At 43.1% G+C, this 25,022-nt stretch overlaps 3 protein-coding genes across 3 annotated transcripts; 1 reads left to right on the top strand and 2 right to left on the bottom strand.

The window, feature by feature from the left end:
* The first annotated feature begins 8,729 nt into the window (after positions 1-8,729).
* LOC124691259 (adenylate kinase, chloroplastic-like) lies at positions 8,730-11,913 on the top strand. Its single transcript, XM_047224536.1, has 7 exons — positions 8,730-9,013; positions 9,106-9,201; positions 9,414-9,542; positions 9,627-9,761; positions 10,371-10,517; positions 11,367-11,441; positions 11,760-11,913. Exons 1-7 carry the CDS (start codon positions 8,831-8,833, stop codon positions 11,856-11,858), a joined length of 864 nt encoding a protein of 287 aa, XP_047080492.1. The 5' UTR covers positions 8,730-8,830; the 3' UTR covers positions 11,859-11,913.
* A 347-nt stretch (positions 11,914-12,260) lies between these two features.
* LOC124691265 (alcohol dehydrogenase-like) lies at positions 12,261-15,207 on the bottom strand. The gene is made up of 8 exons (XM_047224542.1): positions 14,860-15,207; positions 14,440-14,575; positions 14,033-14,102; positions 13,851-13,944; positions 13,551-13,764; positions 13,301-13,442; positions 12,949-13,119; positions 12,261-12,634 (listed from the first exon to the last, which is right to left on the bottom strand). Exons 1-8 carry the CDS (start codon positions 15,077-15,079, stop codon positions 12,443-12,445), a joined length of 1,239 nt encoding a protein of 412 aa, XP_047080498.1. The 5' UTR covers positions 15,080-15,207; the 3' UTR covers positions 12,261-12,442.
* Positions 15,208-15,626: 419 nt separating this feature from the next.
* On the bottom strand, positions 15,627-24,555 carry LOC124691249 (phosphatidylinositol-3-phosphatase SAC1-like). The gene is made up of 16 exons (XM_047224524.1): positions 24,449-24,555; positions 24,143-24,347; positions 21,435-21,600; positions 21,118-21,340; positions 20,387-20,463; positions 19,879-20,066; positions 19,533-19,630; positions 18,875-19,008; positions 18,660-18,788; positions 17,938-18,307; positions 17,389-17,510; positions 17,155-17,262; positions 16,799-17,029; positions 16,528-16,719; positions 16,305-16,416; positions 15,627-16,187 (listed from the first exon to the last, which is right to left on the bottom strand). The coding sequence occupies exons 1-16, from the start codon at positions 24,518-24,520 to the stop codon at positions 15,933-15,935; spliced, it is 2,682 nt and encodes an 893-aa protein (XP_047080480.1). The 5' UTR covers positions 24,521-24,555; the 3' UTR covers positions 15,627-15,932.
* Between the last annotated feature and the right edge of the window lie 467 nt (positions 24,556-25,022).

Here is a 25,022-nt window from a genome sequence, read left to right as displayed (position 1 = left end):
TAACAAACGCTCTTCAATCCCACACCAATCTCTACACAAGCTAAATATGTGTGGGTTGCACAAATAGATGTAGCAATCAACATACATAGATGAATATATCTACGCACCATTCTTGGAGATTGATCGACAACCATACGTATGCATAAGCATGTTCTGCAGGATTTTTTTTTCCTACAAAAAACCTTTTATTCCTTGTTTTCGAACTTGTGTGATTGCTTATTTTCTTTCCAAACAGAAGCCAAACTGAACCTTTCCCATGTTTCTTCTTGCAATTTGGGACAAACATTTATGTCATTTAGTTCTATGAGGAGATGAGTTCTTTTGTCCGTGGATATATATAGTGTATGGGAGGTGGAAAGATGGTTTAGAGAAAATTAGATATAATTGTAAAGGAAAATAGTGTGTCATCATAGGAGAGGGGAGAAGTTTTGTGGTATCCAGCGTGGTGTGCACAGGCTGCACAAACATCTTGGGTACCTCTTGGAAGTTGGCCTGGAACTTCCGGGTCTGGATATTCCGTGTAGGGAAATTTTTGGACCAGCCACATGCATTTGATGCACACCTCTCCCAAAACATCTGCCCCTAGGAATTATGCACATGCATTTGATGCACACCTCTCCCAAAACATCTGCCCCTAGGAATTATGGCACTGGTGGGAAAAGGGCCTTTGGTCGCGGTTCGCAACTGCCATTAGTCGCGGTTGCGCAACCGCGACCAAATTAGCGCGACTAAAGGCTCCTCTTTAGTCGCGGTTGCTTACGAACCGCGACTAAAGGCTCGTCCACGTGGGCACCAGGCGACCGTCGGGGCGGAGGACCTTTAGTCGCGGTTCTTCTGGCCAACCGCGACTAAAGGCCGCCGCAGGTTTAGGGTTTTTGGCCCCCCCTAAACCTGCCCCCCCCCCCCCTAAACCTGTTTTCTGTTTAATTTGTATTGTTTTATTTCTTTTGTGCTTTATTGTAATTTTGAAGGAGTTTCACATATTCTACGGTACTACATACATGCATATGAATGTACAATTTCAAACAAATTTGAAATTAGAACCAAAAAGAATTCAAGAGGAATATACAATATATATTCAATATCATCGGATGACCATATACAAGTTTGAACAAGTTTCCATACATAATTTAATGCATGTATAGTTCTACGTCCTCGTAATGGTGTTCTCCTTTAGGATCGAGGACTTCCTCCCTGAACCATCCAGCCTAGTTCCTCTTGAAGTGGTCGGAAGCGAGCTTCGGACTAAGCATCATCCGGAGGTTATTCCTTCCGAGCATTGGTATCACTCGGAACGCGCTCGGAGGTGTATCTCCGGATCATCTCACGGACATAGTATCCACATAGATTGGTCCCCGGTGGCTGAATATCGCCACCATTCTTAGCCTTTGACCGCATGAAATGTAGCTCTTTTTGAATTCACCGACCTTTGTATCCGAGAACCGTCTCCAAACCCTACGAGGCAAAGAAAATTAAATGAACAAGAGAGTTATTAGTTAATTACTTGAAGCTTAATTAGGAAATGAACGAAATAGGCCGATCGATATAGAGCGCAAATGAATGAAAACAATTACTTTTGAATCATTTTTCTCATGTCGGCCCAAAGCGCCGGATCCATATTCGTAGAGTCGTGGACGAGACATTCTGATTTGTCAACTTTAATTACTAGCAGAATCCGAGTGGAACCTGCGGACACGATACATGCACAAGTACGTCATGCATAACTCATCGATTAGCCGGCCATATACCATGCATGGAGTAAACAAAAGAGAATGTGCTCAAGACATAAACACTCACCCAAAATGGTAAGGAAATAGAATATCACTTTTGAGTTCCCGCTTTGTAAAAAACTGCCACGTGTCCGCCTCCACGTCGGTGGGGTGATGCTGTAACGTATATCCATTAACGATGTGTGGGTCAATGAACCCAACATCATGGATGTTCCTTACTCGCATTCCTTAATCTTCAATCTGCATGTATAATAGCGGACACAACAATATAGTTAGGACATATATATTGTGCGAGGCAATATGAACGAGATGGGGTAGAAATAAATCACTTACAGAACGTAGCAACTGATGATAGATTTGTCGAGCTCGCGCAGATTGAAAAGCTGGAACAATTCACTCAGATGAATTTGTACAGACTAATGTTTGAGGTGATGCTCATATCCAACTTCCGCATGAATATATTCTTTGGCGTTTTTATTTTTTATGTAACCCTTGTACCATTTCAGCAGACCTTTCATTTGTGGAGGTAGATCCTCTTCCTCGCGCTGTGCTCGACGAGAGGCCCATTCTTCACATATGTAAGTACTACCTCCTTCATCGGCGCCTCATCAAGGCCTAACAGTTCACGAAGAGTAATACCTAAGTTGGCCGCTTGTTCTCCGGCACTCGCTACGGTCAATCCCTCGTGCTGCCGCAGCTTCTATGATATCGGGGGCATCCGGACCAGCGGCTGTCACTATAAGCGGGGCAATCGATTGTTTACTTTGTTCCCCGAGCTGGGCAACTCGTTTCCCGCTTTTTTACTTTCTAATTCCGCTTTCTCGGCCTCCTCTTTCTTCTCCTTGAACATGCGTGCCCGATTACGAAGTTCACGTGCATAGTCATCGTGCAGATTCTTCGCGGCTTGGGACGGTGTGTTCAAAAATGACTTAGCCCACTTCTTTTGCTCATCGGAAAATACTGGCTTGGGCTCGGGCTCTCTTTTCTTCTTGCAGCCCGCCTTCCATTTCTCATATTCAGCAGTCGCGGCCGCCTCGATTTCCTCGGCACTATGTTCCCAAGGCCTCGTGGGGAGAGGCTTCAGTGATGGCTCCGGTACCTTTGTTATCTTAGGTACATAAGGGTCCGGGTTAATACTCCAGGACTGCTCGCTTCGCTTCTTCGCCGGAGGTGGATTGGGGGCGGCGCTCGCTACGCCCGCCCGGGGCGGACTAGGGGCGGCGGCTGCTACCCGCCGGAGGTGAATTGGGGGCGGCGTCGGGCCGACGTGAAGGAGGTGTAGGTGAAGCACCACCACCACCACCGCCACCGCCACCACCACCACCGTAGGGGGTGGACTTGTTGGCGCCTCGCCCGGAAACCGATCTACAACATGATCGTCATTCATTAAATGTTTTCTCAACCAACTGCCGAAAGTCTCCATGTGGGCCTTCCTAATCCAGGATTCAGGCTTCCCAGGGTTGTCCGAGCGTAAAATATTCTTGTGTTTCTCAAAGTACGGAGCCACCAAGCTGGAATTGGTCAGAACCGTGTGGTGTGCTTCGCTCAGAGAATGGCCGTCCATACATATCGTTGATTTCCTTCCGATCGTGCCTTTTCCACTTAGTCTCCCCTCGTGTCGCGATCGAGGAAGACCAATCGGCTTAAGGTCAGGAACAAAGTCAACACAAAACTCAATTACCTCCTCATTTCCATAGCCCTTGGCGATGCTTCCTTCTGGCCTAGCACGGTTACTGAACATATTTCTTTAATATTCCCATGAACCTCTCGAAGGGGAACATATTGTGTAGAAATACAGGACCGAGAATGGAAATCTCATCGACTAGGTGAACCAGGAGGTGCGTCATAATATTGAAGAAGGATGGCGGGAACACCAACTCGAAACTCGACAAGACATTGGATCACATCGTTCTGTAACCGTGGTAGAACTTCCGGATTGATTACCTCTCCGAGAGATTGCATTGAGGAATGCACATAGCTTCACAATGGCTACTCGAACATTTTTCCTACAGAGCCCCCTCAAAGCAATCGGAAGAAATTGCGTCATAATCACGTGACGAGTCGTGAGACTTCGGGTTTTGGAACTTTTTCTCCGCCATGTTTATTATTCCCTTTATATTGGACGAGAATCCGGACGGGACCTTCATACTCGCTCGGGCATTCAAAAAAGATGACCTTTTCTTCTTTGGTCGGAGCGTAGCCGGCATGACCTTGAAACCATTCCGGATGCCGGTCATCGTGGTCTTTCAAACGTTGCTGGTCCCGCCGTGCTTCCTTTGTATCATTTGTCTTCCCATACACGCCCAAGAAGCTTAGGAGGTTCACGCAAATATTCTTCGTAACGTGCATCACGTAGATTGCGTAGCGGACTTCTAGGACTTTCCAATATTCTAGCTCCCAGAATATAGATTTCTTCTTCCACATGGCTGCGTGTCCGTCAGCTCCCTTCGGAACTGATTGTCCGCCAGGACCCTTTCCAAAGATGACTTTCAAATCCTTGACCATATCAAATACCTCAGCACCGGTAGTGTTCCGCAGGCTTCGGCCGGTGATCTGCCCTTGCCGTTGTAATGCTTGCCTTTCTTTCTTACCGGATGAATTTTCGAAGAAATCGACGATGCCCAAGGTACACGTTCTTCTTACAATTTGGCAAATGTACACTTTCGGTCTCATGTAAGCAAGGCGTGCATGCATTGTATCCCTTATTTGACAGTCCCGAAAGGTTACTAAGAGCAGGCCAATCGTTGATGGTTACGAAAAGCAACGCTCGTAGGTCAAATTCCTCTTCTTTGTGCTCATCCCACACACGGACACCAGTGTCTGCCCCACAGACTGTAAAAGTTCATCAACTAATGGCCTTAGGTACACATCGATGTCGTTGCCGGGTTGCTTCGGACCTTGGATGAGCACCGGCATCATAATGAACTTCCGCTTCATGCACAACCAAGGAGGAAGGTTGTAGATGCATAGAGTCACGGGCCGGGTGCTATGGCCGGAGCTCGCTCGCCAAAAGGATTCATGCCATCCGTACTTAGACCAAATCTTATGTTCCTTGCGTCACTGCAAAATCTTTGAACTCTCTCGTCGATCTTTCTCCATTGCGTTCCATCCGCGGGGTGTCTCAACTCCCCGTCCGACTTACGGTCCTCTTTGTGCCATCGCAACAACTTGGCATGCTCTTTGTTCCCGAACGTACGTTTCAACCGTGGTATTATAGGAGCATACCACATCACCTTGGCGGGAACCCTCTTCCCGGGTTTCTCGGCCCTCAACATCGTCACCGGGTCATCGCCTCGATCTTATAACGCAATGCGATGCATACCGGGCATTCATTCAAATTCTCGTATTCACCGCGGTAGAGGATGCGAGTCGTTGATGCATGCATGTATCTTCGTAACCTCTAAACCTAGAGGGCAGACAACCTTCTTTGCTTCGTACGTATCGGCGGGCAACTCGTTATTCTTTGGAAACATATTCTTCAACATTTTCAGCAAGTTTTCAAATGCCGAGTCAGCTACACCCGCCCGTGCCTTCCATTTCAGCAAATCCAAAGTGTGCAGCCCAGCTTTTTCAGACCATCATCGCATCCGGGGTACAGCCGCCTTTCGTGATCCTCTAACATGCGATCCAAATTCTCCCTCTCCTTTTTAGTTTCGCAGCCGTCTCCGTGCATCAGCAATGGTCCGACCAAGATCATCAACGGGCTCATCACGTGCCTCTTCTTCACCTTCACCTTCCCCTTCACCTTCAGCATCCTCCATGAAAGTATCACCGAAATGAGCAAGATAGCTTTCATCGATGAAATCATCCCCTTCTTCATCTTCTTCCATTATAACCCCTCTTTCTCCATGCTTGGTCCAACAATTATAGCTTGGCATGAAACCGTGCCGAGCGGTGCATGTGAACATCTCTTGAGGAAGAGTAACCCTTCCGATTCTTACAAGCTAACACATGGACGTATAACAAAACCCCCGCTTGTTCGCATTAGCCACTACGAGGAAATCTTTCAAACCCGTAGTGAACTCGCTCGTGAGAGTCTGCTACCGTACATCCATTGCCGATTCATCCGCATTATTATAATATAAAATATATAATTAACCATCGTGCATTTGTTAAACTAACTAGCTACAAACAATATAAATTAAACAATGAACTACACACATGCATATTTTATCAATGACACATGAAAGGTTCAAGTTGCTAACTCGCGATCGAGGAGGAAAAAATAAATAAGGAAGCTCAAGTGTGGCTCCAACACTTCATATCATGTTTGTTTCATGCTCTTGGGGCATTTTTATCAAACACCTTGTGTGCATAAGAGGAACCAAAAGCAAACCTACACCCCTTGTGAAGCTTGTGAAGAGAAGTGGCACCAAATGGCTAAGTGCCGTGAGCCGAGGCCCTTTATAGGGATGGGCTTTAGTCGCGGTTGGCCCCGGCCAACCGCGACTAAAGGCCTTCGGCCAGTGCTCGAGGACCTTAGTCGCGGTTGGCCCGGCCAACCGCGACTAAAGCCCCTCCCGTCCACCCGGCCCGGCCGAGCGCGTGCTGGGCTCAGCTTAGTCGCGGTTCGCCACTCCGAACCGCGACTAAAGACCCCATTAGTCGCGGTTCCTTTATTTTGGCGACTAATGGGGCTGGACGGAAGGCCATTTTTCTACCAAGGGTGGCTTACCCCGCAGCTTGTGAACCACACATGAGAATAGCTATAACGGTTGGACTTGGACCAGCCACTATATAAGGATCCTTCCCCACGAAAGAAGGCACGACTTTTCCCTTTCTTCTCCATTGTTGCAAGAGTTTAAACCTTTGAGATCACCCTCGCTAGTCTTAGAATATGTTGATATTTTAGGGAGGGATGGAAAAGATCAAGTTGGTGTTTATCCACCCTAAATAAAAGAAGTTGTCTTGGGGCCTAGCCATGCATGCTGACGTAGGGCTTCTGGGCAAGCTTAGGAGCCTCCACTTATATTTTCGAGAAGTGCCAAGCAAGTTTTTTAAGGTTCCGTGTGTTGCCTTCAAAGGCATAACTTAGTAGATTGAGGCACTTCACATTGTGTGAAGGCTCGAGCAATCCCTTGTAGCTATTGGTGTGCATTGTGTCACCATGTGGCTCCAATGGAGATTATCATCCCCAAAGGTGTAAACTTCAGGTTACATCCTCGTCTCCATTGTGTGGTTATCTTTAACCTTAATTACATGTTACTAACTTGTTGTCTTGTTTATCTTGCGAAGCTAGTTGTATTATTTCATATAGATTGCTCCCACCTAGTTGCATATCAAGAGAACTTACTTAATTGTTGAACTATGAATTGCTAAAGAAAATATTAAAATTTGTAGCAGTCCATTCACACCCCTCATCTAACATCTTCGACCCTTTCAAACTTTTTGCGGCCAATCCACAAGCTAGGAACCTAGCACTCGGATGACTCACACTGTGTAGGATTCTCCACAAACCCAAACCCAAGAGTGGCAAACTTCACAGTGAGCATAGGTGTGAATAGAATTGACTTGGTAGAGTTGTTGATCTGGTTCTCATCTCTCTTTTATCTCATGAATATGCAAGATTCGTTGGATGATGGATACCTCAAGCTTTTTCGAGGTCCCCCGCCCCTATTACAACTTAGTGTGACATGTCCAAATCCTCTAGGTTGCCACCAAAGGTCCAAACGCATAGGCATTCACTCTGCTTCTGCTTCTGGGAGGGCTTCAGGCGAGTCCAAAATTTTACTCGACCTGTCCAGGCCCACACCTAGACATCTGGACTTTCTATATCATGTTTTAACCCTCAAGCGGGTATCCCAACGAAAATCTTCAAACCACATGAAAAATGAAAATAGGCTTATCATTCTTGGTATTTTTTTATGGATTTTCTCAATTGGATTTGTGTGCATCTAGGTCTTTGATTCCCAAAGAGTCGATCCCTTTATAGTACATATCTTTTTTATGACTTGGTCTTAAGCAAAAGATGTATAAATAAAACATCTCCTCTTCTTTTCTCATTTTCTCTGGAATTTCTGAGCATCGGTACTTCATTCTGATGAGACAAATACATGATCATGTTATTAATGAGATTAATCCACCCCCTCCTTCACCCAACTCTACTTGGAGGCGAATACGTCATTTTAGCCCAACTATCATTAGTCTCTTTAACAACCGGGGGTGGGGGGCTAGATGCACTTTCGTATGAGCTTGTTTATTGTTTGAATGATATTGTGCTAATATGCAGGCACAAACGTCCAGAAAAACTAAATATATACTATATTAACATTTACTCTTTAACTACGACTCCTAGCTCTAGAAAATCTCTCTCGTTAACGACTTGCGAAGGTTCAAACCATAATGGTTCGAGGACCTATAATTTGTGGAAAGGCCTGTCACTAATCCTACAAACGAGACCTAAATAAGACGTTAAATTTTTCATGCCATACATGAGACCGAAAATTAGTTTCATGACTCTCCTCTATTTCCACTTCGGCGAAATACATCTTGAGGACAATAGCTCTGCAATTTACTAAAAGAAGATATTCACTAACTGATCATTAAACTATGGTATTCATGTGTCCGAAAATAATATGCTTATAATTTTCCTAAATACAGATGTATCTACACATTAAAAATATATCACATACAACTATATCTTGATAAACTCGAACAATTTATTTTGAAACAAGAAGTATATATTAGATAATGCAGGCAACATCATGTTGTTGAACTTGCAAGCATCCCCAATTGGAGTTTTGTGCCGAGTCCACGCACAAGAACCGGTCGCCAACTAACGCAAACATCGTTCCATCGCAGACACTGACCATGAATCTCTTGACCAGGAGTATATATGCATGCAAAGAAAACTATATCGAAATGTGTGATTCTAACACATGCTGATAGATAACACGAGTTTCGGTCCACTTGTTAAAACAATTTTTCTTTTTTTTTCGGCACAATTTTGTTTTTTATTCATTTTTCCTTTTCGTTGTCCTGCTACAAGAACGTTCCCCCCTTCTTCCCTCTCTAATCTCCGATCCTCTCCGGCGCCGGCGCGCCGCTCCCAGCTCCAGCCACCGCGTCTGTATTGACCTTTTGCTCCGGTAGCGCCGCTCATGGCTTCTTCCACGGCCTCCGCCGCTGCCATCGTCTCCTCCCTCTCGCCGTCGCCCGTGGCTGCCGAGAGGCCAATTCCCCACGGCAGCCTCCTCTTCCGCGGCTCCCGCAACGGCTCCAGCCCCCTACGGCTCAACTCCTCACGACAACGCCGGCTCTCGCCGGCGCCTAGAGCGGCCAAGGTCTGCCCTTTTTTTCCTTATATCAAGGACTTACACAATGTGACGTATCTATCACAGCTTCTCACTGGTTGGTTCTTGATTTGGATTTCCAGGCTGTGGCCGCAGAGAAGGCCGATCCCCTGAATGTCATGATAGCGGGTGCTCCCGCGTCCGGGAAGGGCACGCAGTGCGAGCTCATCAAGGCCAAAGTAAGTTAGTATGTGCAATTGGGTTTCAGCCGTGTACTACAATGATTCACTATGTTTCATGATGCATTGTTGAATTGGGAGATTTATCCCTTGTGTTATTATGCCATGTGTATTGTGTAATTAGCCTTGTGCATTAACAACAATGCAGTTAAACTTTTAAGACTTGCTCATGGACTAGTTTTCCTTCAAGTAACTGGGGCTGTAATTTGCAGTATGGTCTGGTGCACATTTCAGCTGGAGATTTGTTAAGGGCGGAAATCGCCACAGGCACCGAGAATGGGAAGCGGGCCAAGGAGTTCATGGAGAAGGGACAGCTGGTTCCCGACGAGATTGTTGTCAATGTGGGTGCCTTTTCTTTGCATTTTTATTGATGTGGTTCAAATTAGCAGTGTTGATACTGAGAAACATTTTTGGGAGATTGTCAGATGGTGAAGGAACGTCTTCTTCAAGCAGATGCTCAGGAAAAGGGCTGGCTTTTGGATGGTTACCCAAGAAGTTATTCACAGTCCATGGCACTAGAAAATCTTGGAATTCGGCCTGACATTTTCATTCTATTGGATGTAAGTGCCAACACTCAACTATATCAAGCTATTGACATGTAAATATGTAATGCAAATTATGAAACATACTTCACCTTGTTGTTGTATGGTACTAGTAGTACCAATTATATTTCGTGAAGTTTGAGCACTGCTACAAGACCTTCAAACACTGATGACAGCTACCCTTAGTCTAACTAATAGTTTGAATAGGGCAAACACTGTCGATGTGACTAATGTTGAAATTTCCTTTGGCAAAAATGGAGGTAAATATATATCTACCTTTTGTTGGTAGTTACATAATAAGATTCAAAGATTCTTCTTTTCAGACTAAATAAGATATACAATTTCAAATTGAGCATTTGTAATTACTTTGCTAAGTGCTAACACTATAACATATTATATCAGCAACTCTGAAATGGAGCAGTTTTTTTTTGTGTAGACTAAATAAGACTTTATGTAATTTCATTATAGACTAAATAAGACTATATGTAATTCCAAATTGATGTATTTGTCATGTTTTTTCTATTGTGAAAGTGGCTTCAGTTTAGTAAGCAGATTCTGAAATGGAGAGTGTAAGTATTAGCATGTTCTTGTTTGAGAGGAATATTAGCTCATCCATCACCGATACAGGTTCCAGATGAACTTCTTGTTGAAAGGGTGGTTGGCAGACGGCTGGATCCTGTAACTGGGAAAATATACCATCTTAAGTATTCCCCGCCAGAGAACGAAGAAATTGCATCAAGACTTACACAAAGATTTGACGATACAGAAGAAAAGGTACATGTTTATTCGTATTTCAAGATGAACTTTGACCGAAAAAATTGAGCAACAAAATCTTAATTATATTGTATGTAATTAGTATTGTTGGATTCATATTGAAAAACACTTTCTAATGAGGCTAATTTTATACCAACAATCTTTATATATCTAAAGCAATTCTTGCTCAAAGAAAAAAAAACGAAAAACGAGGACGCCTTATTCATTGAAATGGAGGGAGTATTAGTTAAGATAGATGTCAAACCTAGTTGTGCATTTATTTTTAGACAGGGTGGAAGTGCATAGTTGTTATTAGACATGCTGTACATAGCATTACTACAATACATAGTTTTTTGTCTGCTGCTAAATAAAACTAGCTTGACATACTTATTATGCACCGTGGACCATATTTCATGGTGGTATGGAAATTGTACATTTTTTCATACATTAGCGTCCAATAAAAAAATTGGATGCTGAATGTATGGTATTTGTACGTTTATAGCATGCAAGAACTTGCACCGATGTTCCAGGGGTACTTTTATCCGATGGTGTGCTGTGATACTAATGACCGTGGACCCGTGGAGAATATTTCTGAATCTGGGTGGTAGAGTTGCTGATGTAGCATGCCAGTTCTTGAACTGCTTGTTATGATGATGGAACCTTACGCAGAGTTTCTGATGTAGCATGCCAGTTCTTGAACTGTGTGTTTGATGATGGAACTTTATACAGAGTATTGTTGTGTTTGATTATTCTTTCCAAATCTGGCATTTCTCATAAACCACTTATCTATTTATGTGGATTTTTATACGCAAAGAGCGCAGTGTTATCTGTATCTTATTTCCACGCATGTGTGCTTCTTTTCTTTCACAGGTTAAGCTAAGGTTGCAGACTCATTATCAAAATATCGAGTCTTTGGTCTCGATATATGAGGACCTTATAGTCAAGGTAAGAAAGCTAGAGCCTTCGATCTGAGAACTCTGTGTCTTATTCTTCAACTTGAGACTGGCAATGTTATTCTAGTTTATGTTGTATATATTCCTTCGAACTATCCTATCAGAGATTACTCTGAAGTCAGCAAAAAAGTATATTTATCAAAAGTTATGAACATGTTTGTTTTTGCTGCTACTTAGATGGATTAATTCTTATTGTTATCAATTTATTTTGTTCTTTCTTAACACTTGTTCTATCTTTTGCTGTCAAAGTTGTGCTATGCTGCACCGATTAAACATTTTTTTTGCCTGTTATTTGTTCTGTCGGCTTTAGGTAAAAGGAGACGCCATGGTTGAAGATGTGTTTGGTGAGATCGACAAGCTGCTCACTTCCAGCCGGGAGAAGAAAAGTGAAATGGTGGCTACCTCATGAACAGAGGAAAGCTGCGTGGATTGGACATTTGCTTAAGTATGAATTTTTTTCTAGACAAATGCATGTGACAAAGCATTGGTAGGATGATTCTTAGAAAGTAGAAACCCATGGTATATGCGTCACTATTGTCCTGTAACATACAGATCTTATTAGGAATGTATTGATTCATACGGCCCAAATGGAAAGTTGCTCGAGTTTGCACTTTGCAGTGTACATTTCTGTTGCACAGCTCCACTGACCACTGCCTGTTTATCATTCTAGTCCGTACTGCGTCAGATGTTTCTGATGCTAGCTGAGAATTTTCTGCGACATGATTTTGTAACAGTATAAAGTGGAAAGATGGCTGTAGAATTAACAAAGTATATACCCAACATTCACAGTACGTATAACAGAAAGAACAGATTGACAGACATCTCCATGTAAATTTTAACCATATTTTAATCAACAATTTTTGGCGTCCAACACAGATGAGGGAGTGATACCATGCTGCAAGACATACCAAGTTCATGGAATCCATTATCAGTTTATTATCACAGCCTACACTTATTTGTTTGACCCAGACTTCCAACCACATATGATCAGCACTACATGATTTCAACTACAGCTCGGCCAATGATCTTGCCCTTGTTCATATCCTCGTAGGCACTGTTTGCCTCTTCCAATTTGCATTTCCTTGATATGGCGTTCTTGAGATCGAAGGCACCCCTCTCTGCGAGCTTGACTATCTGAGGAAGATCTTGCCTGGCTCTTGCCCCATACGACCCAATGATTTTGACCTGGTTCCAAGTAATAATGTTAGCAGCCAAGAAATGTAAGACAGGCAAGCAGGGCAATCCAGTCTAATGGTAGCATTTAACAATGGATGCCAAATATGAATGCAATGGTGGTACCAATATAGCAAAATGTTGCAGTTAGTTAGCAGATAAACATAACATCAGATTCAAGCAGAAATAGGTGGCTGCACCAAGACTATACAACTAAACCGAGGAAGCAAATTGCTACAAATGCCAACAAGGTAATTAACATATTAGCAGGAACTAGCTTTATGTCTAGAGAACTAACTGCACTTTACTGGGGCTAGATTGTATACCTGTCGGCGAACAAGACGGGTTATGTCCACCTCGCCTACTACGTTTGTTGCAGCAAGCCCAATCATAACAGCTTTGCCTCCATCTCGTACACTTTGGGTGCACTGGGCAAACGTCAATGCCTTACCAAGTGCCTCCACAGCCACATCCACACCCCTCCCACCAGTAATTTCCTGTGAATAAGGAGATATTCACATCTGAATGGGAACACTAGCTAAGACTGAAAATGTTCATTTGGACACAACCCACGATCAGGATGAGGTATGAAGAAACACTACCTCAACTAACTGCATTATATCTTAAAACTTTAGTCGTCACGGAGCTAAATCACAAATTTGTTTTCTCTCGAAATACCTTGATCTTTTCAACAGCATCTTCTTCCGCTGCGTTTACAGTGTGGGTTGCTCCAAGAGTTTTAGCATTCTGGAGTTTCTCATCAAGAACATCAACCGCAATGATTTCAGAAGCTCCAAAGGCTTTCGCTATCTGTAAGCAGCTGCAAGGTTGGAATTATGAGGACACACTAACATAAGCTACTAAGCTATAAAGAATTTAGTCCTTTCTTCAAACAGAGATGGAAGGAAAAATTCTTGTATCAGCTAACCTTGATCCGACCCCTCCAACCCCAATCACTGCTACCGAATCACCAGCACGCATTTCAGCAGCATGCCTCAAAGCGCCATATGCAGTGAACACAGCACATCCTAGAATCGCTGATTCTGTGTACGGCAACGAGCTAGGAAGAATTGCTAGTGCATTGGCCGGCACAACACAATATTCCGCAAGCCCACCCATGCTGTACATGTACACTGGCCTTCCTGGAAACATTCCAACAGTATAAGAAACACTGCATTTATATCGCGACACTAGCGACAGTTCATGCAAAGGACTATTCCGAAAGTACCATTGCTCCGTAGAAATAGCCGGGTTTCACCATCATATAGTGTTCCTTTTGCACGATTATACGCGAAGAAAGACTCGCAGAGGTCTTCCTGGCCCTATATCAAATCCATGCACATGGATGCAATCAAGAAAACAAAGCAGAACTTTCGTAAAAAGGATGGCGTAATCCAGAGAGGGTGGTACCTTAACACAGTAAAAGCAATTCCCGCAGGGCATTATGAAGGCGCCAACGACATGACTACCAACTGGGAACCTGTTAATTTAGGAGTAACCGGTCAATTTCAGAACACCGCTATCAGAAAGTCAACAGGGTGAACAAACATGACTTTGAACGCGTCACATCGATGCTAGTGCTTCCACGCTTCACTCCTTCAATAAAGGGTTGCAGAAATATTTAAGAACTAGAAAAAGTAAATTTATGAACAAATCAGCATCCATCCATGCTGTAAATTTTGTGCGATTCTCAAAGGGGCGAAGCACCTCCTGTTGTCATCCTAAACAGTTACTGATGCACCAGTATTCTAATACATTAACAGGTGTTCTTTCTTGAAAGTATATCTTCTTTCAGATGCACCGGTATTTTACAATACCTATTGACGATCTCAGCAGGCGTGTGGGCGCCATGGTCGACCACCTCCCCGGTGATCTCATGTCCAACAACGCAAGGGCTCGAGAAAGGGAGCTCGCCTTTCATGACATGGAGATCGGAGTGGCAAACTCCACAAGCTGCATAAGTTGAGCGAGCCCATGTCAGATCAAAACCATGGAGCTGCGGCATTTGATTTTGACCAGCAAAACCCATTCCACAAACAAATTGCTGGATTATTGTGTACTAACACGCCTGACAAAATGATGGATTATCGTGCATTCGCGTACCTAGCCACTAGCATTAGCTTCATCCACTTGAGATACTTTATTTTTCGGGGATGAAGAGAGTTCATCTTGATTGAACTGACAAGCAAGGGAAGTGATCTATCTACTGGCAAGGGGAAACAGAGGCGGGGCGGGACCTTTGGTCTTGACGAGGACCTCGCCGGCCTTGGGGCGCGGCATGCGGAACTCCTCCATGGTGAGCGGGCGGCCGGGCTCCCAGAAGACCGCCGCGCGCATGAAGCTCGGCCCGCCGGAGACTTGGTACCCCGCGGCGGAGTCCGGCGCCGACGAGAAGGACCGCCGGAGGGCGCCGCCGATCCGGCTCAGAGCGCGGCGGGAAGCGGTGGAGATGGACATGCTGCGTGTGCTGCTTGCGAACTCTCCAACTGCAAATCTGCAAGTGATGATGCCTGCTATACTGCTGACTCAGCACTCTATTCCTTAGTCTTTGCTGATGATACAGTGGACCTGCTTGATACTACTAGTACGGAGTATTAGTTTTATAAACACAACTATTTTATAAAAAAATGCATAACCCTTTTTTAGTACTATTTTTTGGAAATATTTTAGTTATTTGAAAAGTCTCTGCTGCGCCGTCCAACCAAAGAGAATGAAGAATCGATCACAACTCTTTGATTCTACACATGTTGATTCATTGTTTGTGCAACTGCTACTTCACTTGTTTCTCATCAGGATAAGTTCAAGAAATGGAAAGGCCAATGATCAACACGAAAGCAATAGGCAAGTTTGTCACCGGTGCTCATAGTTTATTCTTCAAGAGAAGACAATAGATCTGTGATGTGGATAAGCATTGGAGAACAGCAACTAGGGTTGATGCTGATATCGGTCATTTTCGTCAGTATCCAAAAAAAAAAAAAAAAAAAATCAGAGGCTGCTAAGCAACTCAACGACAAAATACTTCGATTGAAATTATTTGCATGTGCAATTCAATAACACAGAACCTGACTCAACACAATGAGCCAATTGTGAATATACATACACACCTTAAAACATCCTTGGTTTACCGTGTCTGTGTTCAGTGTTCTCCAATCCTACATCGACGAAGGCCTCCAAGGATGCTTAATTATTATTTCCTCCCACCAGAAAAAATGGACGGACACCTTGTTTTGTACAGCGAGCGCTTTATATACACGAAACGAATTCCAAGAATGTTCTAGCAGCCTGTACATTCTCTTTAACACAGACCGAGCTACTGCACGGCACTGACGACGCGTAGCTTCTCGTCCCCGATGATCCACCTCGTCAGCTGGCTTGGATCCTCGGCAAGGGCCCCGCACGACGGGATGATGCACAGGTCCGAACCTACTATCTGGTAGTCGTCCAGCGCGGCTTTCATTTCTGCTTCCACCTGCGCGTCGTCCGTGATCGCAATATCCACACTAAGAGCCTCCGCGTAATGGCGTTCTTTCTCGGGATCATGCTCAAAAGGATCCATGACAGGCCCCTACCATATGCCGAGGACATTAATAGGTGAGCATATGTGTGTGCCAGTGTGGGTAAGCAAGACATCGATGAGATTTTAGAATGTTAGGCCAATGTAAAATCCAGAGAGTTTGCTGACCTGGCATAGTTCGGAATAATGTTTATAAGCCCCGCTGTTCTCATCTTGGTCGTATAACAGTGTTCCACTGTACCAGCCATTCTCTGCATCCGCTGTTGTGAATGCCAAATACCTGCATAATTTTGAGTTCATACAATTTCAAATATTTTGATGGCAGATAGTAGATATGATAGCTATCAGAATCACCAGCAAAACACATCCATACAGATTATCCTGGCACTACCTTCTGAAATTGTCCTCCTCACATAAATCTGCTGAGGAGGAAAGCCAGTTCAGTTCCCCGCATATAGAGGCATGCGTGTCATCTTTGTTTCCATCGTTCACATTTTCCACTGGAATAACTTTGGTTGTTGGAGCTGGCTCTGCATGTTTTCTTTGACCAAACAACCAGTTTGGGGTTTTGAGCTGTATTTCACTGAATCATAGAAACAAGCTGTAAGTGCAACATGAAGAAAGTATATTCAGCCAAGAACTATGAGGGAAAGAATATGTACGCTGCATCTGGAGCCATTCCAGAAGTTCCAACACCACCACTTGGCTTTAGATCAGCATCACGGTGAAGCCTCACATCCCTAAGCGAACTACAGGTCCTTTCTATAAGTTTGTCAAATGAAGTAAGCTTCATCCTTGAGAAGTCATCTTTACATGCTGGCACAGGGCTCAATGTGGATCTAGGGCTCATGGCATCTCCAGATCCCCCAGACACATTATTTCCAGGTGCAGAACTGTGATTTAACAGGAACGACGGACATTTTATTGCAGAAAATTACACACGCCACACCTTGCGATGTTAAGGGAGTAAAACTGCAATAGCGTACAAACTGAAGTACAGAACCAGAACTCCGTTTACCTCAAATGGTAGCTATCATCACCAGCTGTTGTCACATGGAGATAGTAATCAGTATCCAGCTCCCAGAGAGCTGGCTTTCCTTCTTGAGGTTGGAAATAACCCAGAAATCTGGTAATATCACCAAACTAACAATTAGTGCAGGAACCCAAATTCCACTTACCAGCAGTAAACAGCTCAAGAGCTCAAGTTGTCTGGTTAAGATTTCTTGATGATAAACTCACATGAGAGACTTACAAATTTATAGCATCTTGTTTCTCACCATCAGTGTAGGCATTGCTGTAATATCGTTTAATTGATTTTAGAAACTCCCTAGACTGTGTAGTAGCCTTCCACTTCCCTTGCCTCTCAGGGAAAACCTGAGAAGAAACAAGTATACACTTTTATGTTCACTGGAGAATAAGGGCATACCGAAATTAGGGAAGAGGGGCAAGTTATGGGCAGACCAACAACATACCATCAGCAATAATATATGCAATTAGATAACAGATACTCCTCTATGCCAAAATGTAGCGCATATTAGTTTTGGTTAAAGTCAAAGTTTATTGCATTTGACTTTGGCCAAAACTAATATATACTGCACTTTGGCATAGAGGAAGTAGAAGATAACCAGATTTATCCCAATTTGCTATCCACAGAAAAGAACGCACAAATACATGTATCCGGTACATCAACTCTGAAGTAACAACAGGAAGTTCCTTATGAAAGCCTTAATGACAATATAAGTTACTCATATACTATTGATTTGACATAAGATGAGACAGCAAGAGGTGAAAATATACTGACCGTATTATGTGCTGCAGAACCTCCATACTGATGAGCAAGTGCATCACCCATGCTCTGGTACATTTCCATTAAAGCTGAAGCAATGCTGCTATCTGGATGGATTTTTGAAACATCTGTCAGTCCCATTGCATGAAGTTGCCTCCCCAAAGCAGCAAGGCCATAAGCATACTGTGCGACATTTGTGCGATCCAGGCAGTCTATGCAATTCGTACGAAGAACTCCAGTTTGATAACAAGGAGCATCACCCAGAGGCTCTTGTTTGCTATCATTTTTTCTCATATCCTGAGAACCTGTGGAACCAAGCGCATCAGCACTACTAGAAAGTCTTGGTAGATCTCCAGAACTAGCTCTTATATCAATAGAGCCATCCCTGTGAAAGGAAGTTGCAGAAATGGTGTCATTTTGCAGTTAGGATATGTTTCCTCTTTGAAACAGCATAGATTCCACTTTAGACCCTCGGCCCTTATTCGTAACTTCAACAGACTGATACAGATGTGGTCCGTGATTTTTCCCATAAACAGTTTTGACTCATTGGCTGAATGCAGTTGGCCAGTGATTGTACTTGTTTTCTAGATAAACTGGGTCTGATAATATATCAATTCTTATTTTCCATTTTCAAGTCTGTGCTTAAAAGTTTATGGGAGTAATCCATATTAATATATGTATATTGGTTTGGTTGCTTTACACGAAATTGTATATAGCTGATGAACTGATATATGTACCTTGCAGTGCTAGTTCGACGGATTGACCTTCTTTTCTGAACTTTTGGCTTTCCACTGTAGTAAAACCCAGTAAGGTCCAGTGCTTCACTTGCTACACCTCCTAAAACGCCCAATACATTTGCGGACTTGCTGACATAACAGATAGAGAATCATTAGCACATTTACAGAACTCATGCAGGTTTGACCTTATTATTTATCAAGAATCAATATAAAACCTTTTCGCAAATTTATGAAAATCCCAGTGAATGAATCTCAGTTTCCTCTCTTCAGGCACATTTTGATTAAGATACTCAACTGCCTTAGAAAATTCACGCCTGAGCATCATCTCTCGTGGCCTTTTTTCAACCGTCTGCACAGAGAGCACAAAAATATAATGAGTCATACATTAAGAAACAAAGATAAATGGCTAGCTGTACAAACAAGTAAAAGTGGGATAGCAACTCTGTACCACCACAATTGAACACGCATAAGTAGAAGTTGCTGAGGAAACAAGTTGAACTTCGAAGAACTAAGAGGAACAAATCATCTATTTTATGAATTTGAGTTTTGACTTCAGGTGGCACATTACTCTTGTTATCTTGAATATTATTTTGTACTACTTGGAAGCACAAATAATCAAGTGCAACCAAGAAATCCTGAGGGTGCAACTTTAGCAAATAATTTTATGCATAACAAAGTTAGTTGAGCTACAAAATTTGAGATCAAACCTTAAATATCAAGCTACATAAAGATGTCGACATTCCTTAAGGCAATGACTTTTTCTCTGTATCATGTACAGGAATCATTAATTTCATCTCAAATTTAAAGGGCACAGCGCCAGAATCGTCATTAACAACAAGACAATTCAGCTAGAATCAAGTGGCAAGCACATACCTTTATTAAATTAAGTATTATGATAGGTTGTCCATAACGCTGAGCAAGATCCTCAAAATGTAACTTGGTTGCTTCATAAGTAGGATCATACCTCTGCACTGCACCAGAATCCAAAAGTGAGAATGCAAAGAAAAAATATGCATTTCAAGGTAATAAATAAATAACCAGACAAGATATTGGCAAACATCTAAGAGTTGAGAGAGAATATTTCTCATATATGCAGGTGTAACAAAAGCAATATCAGATAATTAAAAGTTTGGCCTCATAATTGAAATTCTCCAATTGAACTATATAAATTAATTTCAGCTGAGAGGTTATAGGGTAATTCGTTAGAAAAATTATTTACCAAAAATATCAGGCTTAGGACTAAGTCGGCCAGCCTCTTGCGACCAAAAAAGAGGGATCGATCCTCGCATCTGTACTACTGCACTCATTCTTCCCTTCCAGGAACCAGCTTCCTCTTCAAATACTATTTGCTCTGTTTCGACATCATTAGCAACTTTTCCATGGTCATTCACACCTCTTTTTAAATACCTACATATACCATGTGGGAGGTAGTAAGTTTTCGATTAAATAAAAATGACATGTTACTGCACCAGCATAACAATATTTTTGTTGTCCTCAGTTGCCAAAGTAGAGGAAATAAATAGCATATGACTATCAAATATTCATTTGAGAAGTAACGCCTGAACATTGAGTCATCCAAAGCAAGATCTTCACATGCATGGGATAAATCAACATAAAACAAATAAACACGGGATGATAGGATGTAAGCATGAATAAACGAACTTGACTCTCATATACAGTGAAAGAACATCCAGAAATATGCTAATCTTAATGCACATGAAACCTACCGTGTCCCAGCAAAATGTCGAGATCTTCTAGAAATAAGGATAACATTTAAATCCCTGCCAAAAATTGACAGCTTGACCTGACAAAAAAATTATGTTAGTTTTTTTTAGAGACTAAAAAATTATGTTAGTTGTTAATATGGGAAGTTTATAAACAATAACCTTAAGTCGTAATTCTATTTGAACACTTATACAAAGATCAGCTGCAAGTTAGGAATTATTTTTTCGTATAAGATGAACAAGTAGCTAATTTACAATAGCAGTAACCATCAATCAAGCAACAAATAATAATTTCGAAGCCTAGTTCTGTAGTTCAAGAAAAAATAGTTTCATTCAGTAAGGACTATGGAACACAGAGATGACAAGTATGAAGCCCTTGTCCAACATTACAAGTCATTGCAACAATCTATTTGAACTTCTTTTCTATGATGGCAACAGAATATTCAAATTGAAATTACAGCAACTTTTCTCTTAGGTAAAAATTGTTTCAAATTTCTACTCTGGTACATAAGAAGAATGTATAAGATATCAGCATTTCGATTAGCAATTTGGTATGCATTCTTTACCAAAATCGGGTACTGGCATCCACCCACCATGTTCTCAAGATCCAAACAAACTAAATAACGTGAAGCTCTCAATCAATTGTAAGTTATATCAGAAATGGAGAAGCAACCTATTGAAATACTAATGGCAGCAAAACCAATCCATGTGGCAGACAATTTGTTACACATAACCTGCTTGAAGTGCCCATGGACCAGAGCTACATTCCAGAGAGCATTGTTGCACCTTGATCGAATTGGCTCTGTCAGGAAACTATTCCATACAAACAAATTTTCGTAAGGCATTTCCTTCATCCCTGCAGAAGTGACATTCTGCTGCAAGCTCTGCATGATTGGGTATGTGTAGCTATAGAAAAAATCTTTTGCGAGATCAACGCTTTCCAAGAGCTTCTTGTACCTGTTAGGAAGGCATCATATGTAACATCTAGTAAATTACTAATTGTATGTACATGACTAGCCATAAGTTAAAAGCTGTGAAAGATAGCCTATACCTCAGCTCGTTCTTAGAGTTTGCAACATCTGTCTGTACAGTTGAGTGTGGGATGGTGATCATCTGGCTCTCATCTATACAATATATAGCATGGCCACAAATGCAGCCAACTTGACGACGCTTGGTCACTAAAATCAGGTAATATGACTCCAAGAACTTGATACAACCTACAGTGACAGAAACAAAGACATGCGTGTTCAGAAAAAAAAATGGCACGAGGATGTGAGTCTTCTGGTGAAGAAGGTGATTGTCAAATCACAAAAGAAATACTCCCTCTGTTCCATAATTCTTGTTGTGATTGTAGTTCAAATCTGAACTAAAACCACGAAAAGATTATGGAACGGAGGGACTATAAGCAAACTGGGGTTAACAACTATCTCTGAGTTCACATCAATCTTCTAAGAGCTCTAAACTCCCTAGAATTAGGGAGCTGTGGTTGCTCCTAGCCGCGTGATGTTGTTTTTTTTTTCACCGCGTGCATCCGCGCTCAGCACGTGGGAACCAAACTCGAGGTGAACCTACTCGTACTATCAAAGCAGAACCAATACCAGTATCTGCCTGGGAAGATAGCTTGTTGGTACCACGCGTGTCTCCAGAAGGAACGTATCTAGTAAAGACCAAACAAATTTTAGCGATAGATTTGAAGGTTTCTTTGTCATCTTTTGGAATCCAAAACGAAGAATACAAGCACCGCGTCATAAAGTACTATCAAAGCAGAACCAATACCAGTATCTAGAAAAAAAGGGTGAATAAAAACCTAAAGTTTCTCGAGTCCAGTTCAAAACTATACCGAGCGATTATAACTTTATAAGTTTACCATCGGATCAAGACAACATACCCAGAAACATGACGGACATCCGGAATGTGAGCCACCTTGAGTGGGAGAAGTCGCAGTGCAAGCGCTGCCGGCGACCAGGTACGGCGGAGCAGAGGCCATGAAAGCGACGAGAGGTCGCGTGGTGGAGGAGAGGCGGTGCATTGGGGGTAGGAGTGGTGGCGACGCCAGGTCTTCCGAAGAATCGTGTGGAGGAGTGTGATATCCGGCCTGATTATTCTCACAAAATTAGCAACAGGAATTTGGTAGGAAAAGAGAGGAATTTGGGATCGATCTAGGGTTTATATTAATATCGTTCGGAAGATCTCCCTTGATGCGACAGATCAACAGGTTTACTAGTAGCACCTTAAGAGCATCTTAGCACGCCGAAGAAGTCGCGATTTGAGGGCCGAAAAAGACATCCGCAAATCAGATACGGTAAACGAAATAACAAATTTTAAAAAAATATGATGTGGGAGATAGAACATGCATTCCATTCGACAGTTGATTGCGCACATACAAAAGCGACTTGAATTTGCATAAAATTTGACCTAAATTTGACGCCCTACCTACCAAAATTGGGGGTAGCAGAGAAGGCCTGCAACTTCGTCAGCAGAGACGACGAGTGAGACCGCTGCAGCATCGCCATCTGTGTCCCCTCCACGTCAAAAGGCTCCAATGAGCATCCCGAAGCCCAATTTTGGTAGGTAGGGCGTCGAATTTAGGTCAAATTTTATGCAAATTCAAGTCGCTTTTGTATGTGCGCAATCAACTATCGAATGGAATGCATGTTCTGTCTCCCACATCATATTTTTTTAAAATTTGTTATTTCGTTTACCGTATCCGATTTGCGGATGTCTTTTCGCCCTCAAATCGCGACTTCTTCGGCGTGCTAAGATTCTCTTAAGGTGCTACTAGTAAACCTATTGATCTGTCGCATCAAGGAGATCTTCCGAACGATATTATATAAACCCTAGATCGATCCCAAATTCCTCTCTTTTCCTACCAAATTCCTGTTGCTAATTTTGTAAGAATAATCAGGCCGGATATCACACTCCTCCACACGATTCTTCGGAAGACTCGGCGTCGCCACCACTCCTACCCCCAATGCACCGCCTCTCTCCACCACGCGACCTCCGTCGCTTTCATGGCCTCTGCTCCGCCGTACTGGCTCGCCGCAGCGCTTGCACCGCGACTTCTCCCACTCAAGGTGGCTCACATTCCGGATGTCCGTCATGTTTCGGGTATGTTGTCTTGATCCGATGGTAAACTTATAAAGTTATAATCGCTCGGTATAGTTTTGGAACTGGACTCTGAGAAACTTTAGGTCCTACTGGTCAGCGTGATGTTGTTCTTTCCACCGCGTGCATCCGCGCTCAGCACGTGGGAACCAACTCGAGGTGAACCGACTCGTACTATCAAAGCAGAACCAATACCAGTATCTGCCTGGGAAGATAGCTTGTTGGTACCACACGTGTCTCCAGAAGGAACGTATCTAGTAAAGACCAAACAAATTTTAGCGATAGATTTGAAGGTTTCTTTGTCATCTTTTGGAATCCAAAACGAAGAATACAAGCACCGCGTCATAAAGTATACCTACCTACGACAATCCAACTGACCAAACAAAGCAGGCATTTGAGGTGATGAAACCACCGGCAATTTCCAACACAGGGATAAATTATCAAGTAAAGAGGAAGTTATCTGTCATTCGCAACACAATTAATCTGATGATGTATAAAAGGCTTGAGCTAGCATACAGCTTACTGTATCATCAAGAGTCAAATCTCCAAAGAGCAATTCAGGCAAGGGTAACAACGAAATTCAGTCCAACCCAATGCAACTGGATGAATGAGCATTGTGTGTGGTAGGACGGATTAGACGGTAAGGGGGGGCACCTGCGATGCCGTAGGCCTTGGTGACGAAGGTGAGCCCGCCGGTGGAGCGGTTGCCCTCGGCGATGCGCTGGAGCAGGCTCTTGACCTCCTGCTGGGAGTACCAGACGGGGTCCTCGCTGAGGTGGAGCTCCGACGGCTCCGAGCGGTCGATCTTGAGCACCCGGAACGACCGCTTCTCCCGCGAGCTCCCGATCACGTAGAACCTCTGCGGAGCAACAGCCAATTCGGACGCGCGTCAATTAAGCTAAGCTATTCCCCCGCGGGCGCGTGGCTCGTAGGGAGGAGAGGGGATAAGGGGGTGCTCACGGCGCGCGTCTCGTAGAGGCGGAACTTCTCGAGCGTCGCCGTCGCCGCCGGGTCCTCCGCCTCCGCCGCCATCGATCCCGATCAAAGCACGCAACGACGGGGACGAGAGGAGAGAGGGGAAGAAGGAGGGCCAAATAGTGTATCTCAGAGCCGGAGACGTACTTTCTAAAATTCGTAACTTGGAAGTCAAGGCGTTCTTACATTTTACGCATGGCCGATGTCCAAGACGTATCACGAATTCACGACGGAGTAACACAGGACTGACGGGTGGGGGCTTGCTGTCTACTTGGCGAGCCTTCGCTTCCCCCTACATACATGAGTGCGTACATTTTTTCAGACTAGTGGAATGTCCGTACGTTGCCACAGCTTCTTACTATCTTATTTCTAGTGTCAGAAATATTACATATAAATAATGCACGTAAATATTTAAGTACATAAAAATAACCACGTAATAATTAAAATATGTTAAGATTTACTTCACATAATTCAATGTAATGAGTATTAAATGCAAAGGATAATTTATGAAAGCTATGCTCTCTTGAAGTGACTAAGATATGCTCGCACAACATTAAGA

This window comes from Lolium rigidum, chromosome 1, assembly GCF_022539505.1.
Source record: "Lolium rigidum isolate FL_2022 chromosome 1, APGP_CSIRO_Lrig_0.1, whole genome shotgun sequence".
Lineage (NCBI taxonomy): Eukaryota > Viridiplantae > Streptophyta > Magnoliopsida > Poales > Poaceae > Lolium > Lolium rigidum.
Note: the sequence above shows the minus strand (reverse complement) of the source record. Positions and strands in the feature narration are given on the sequence as shown.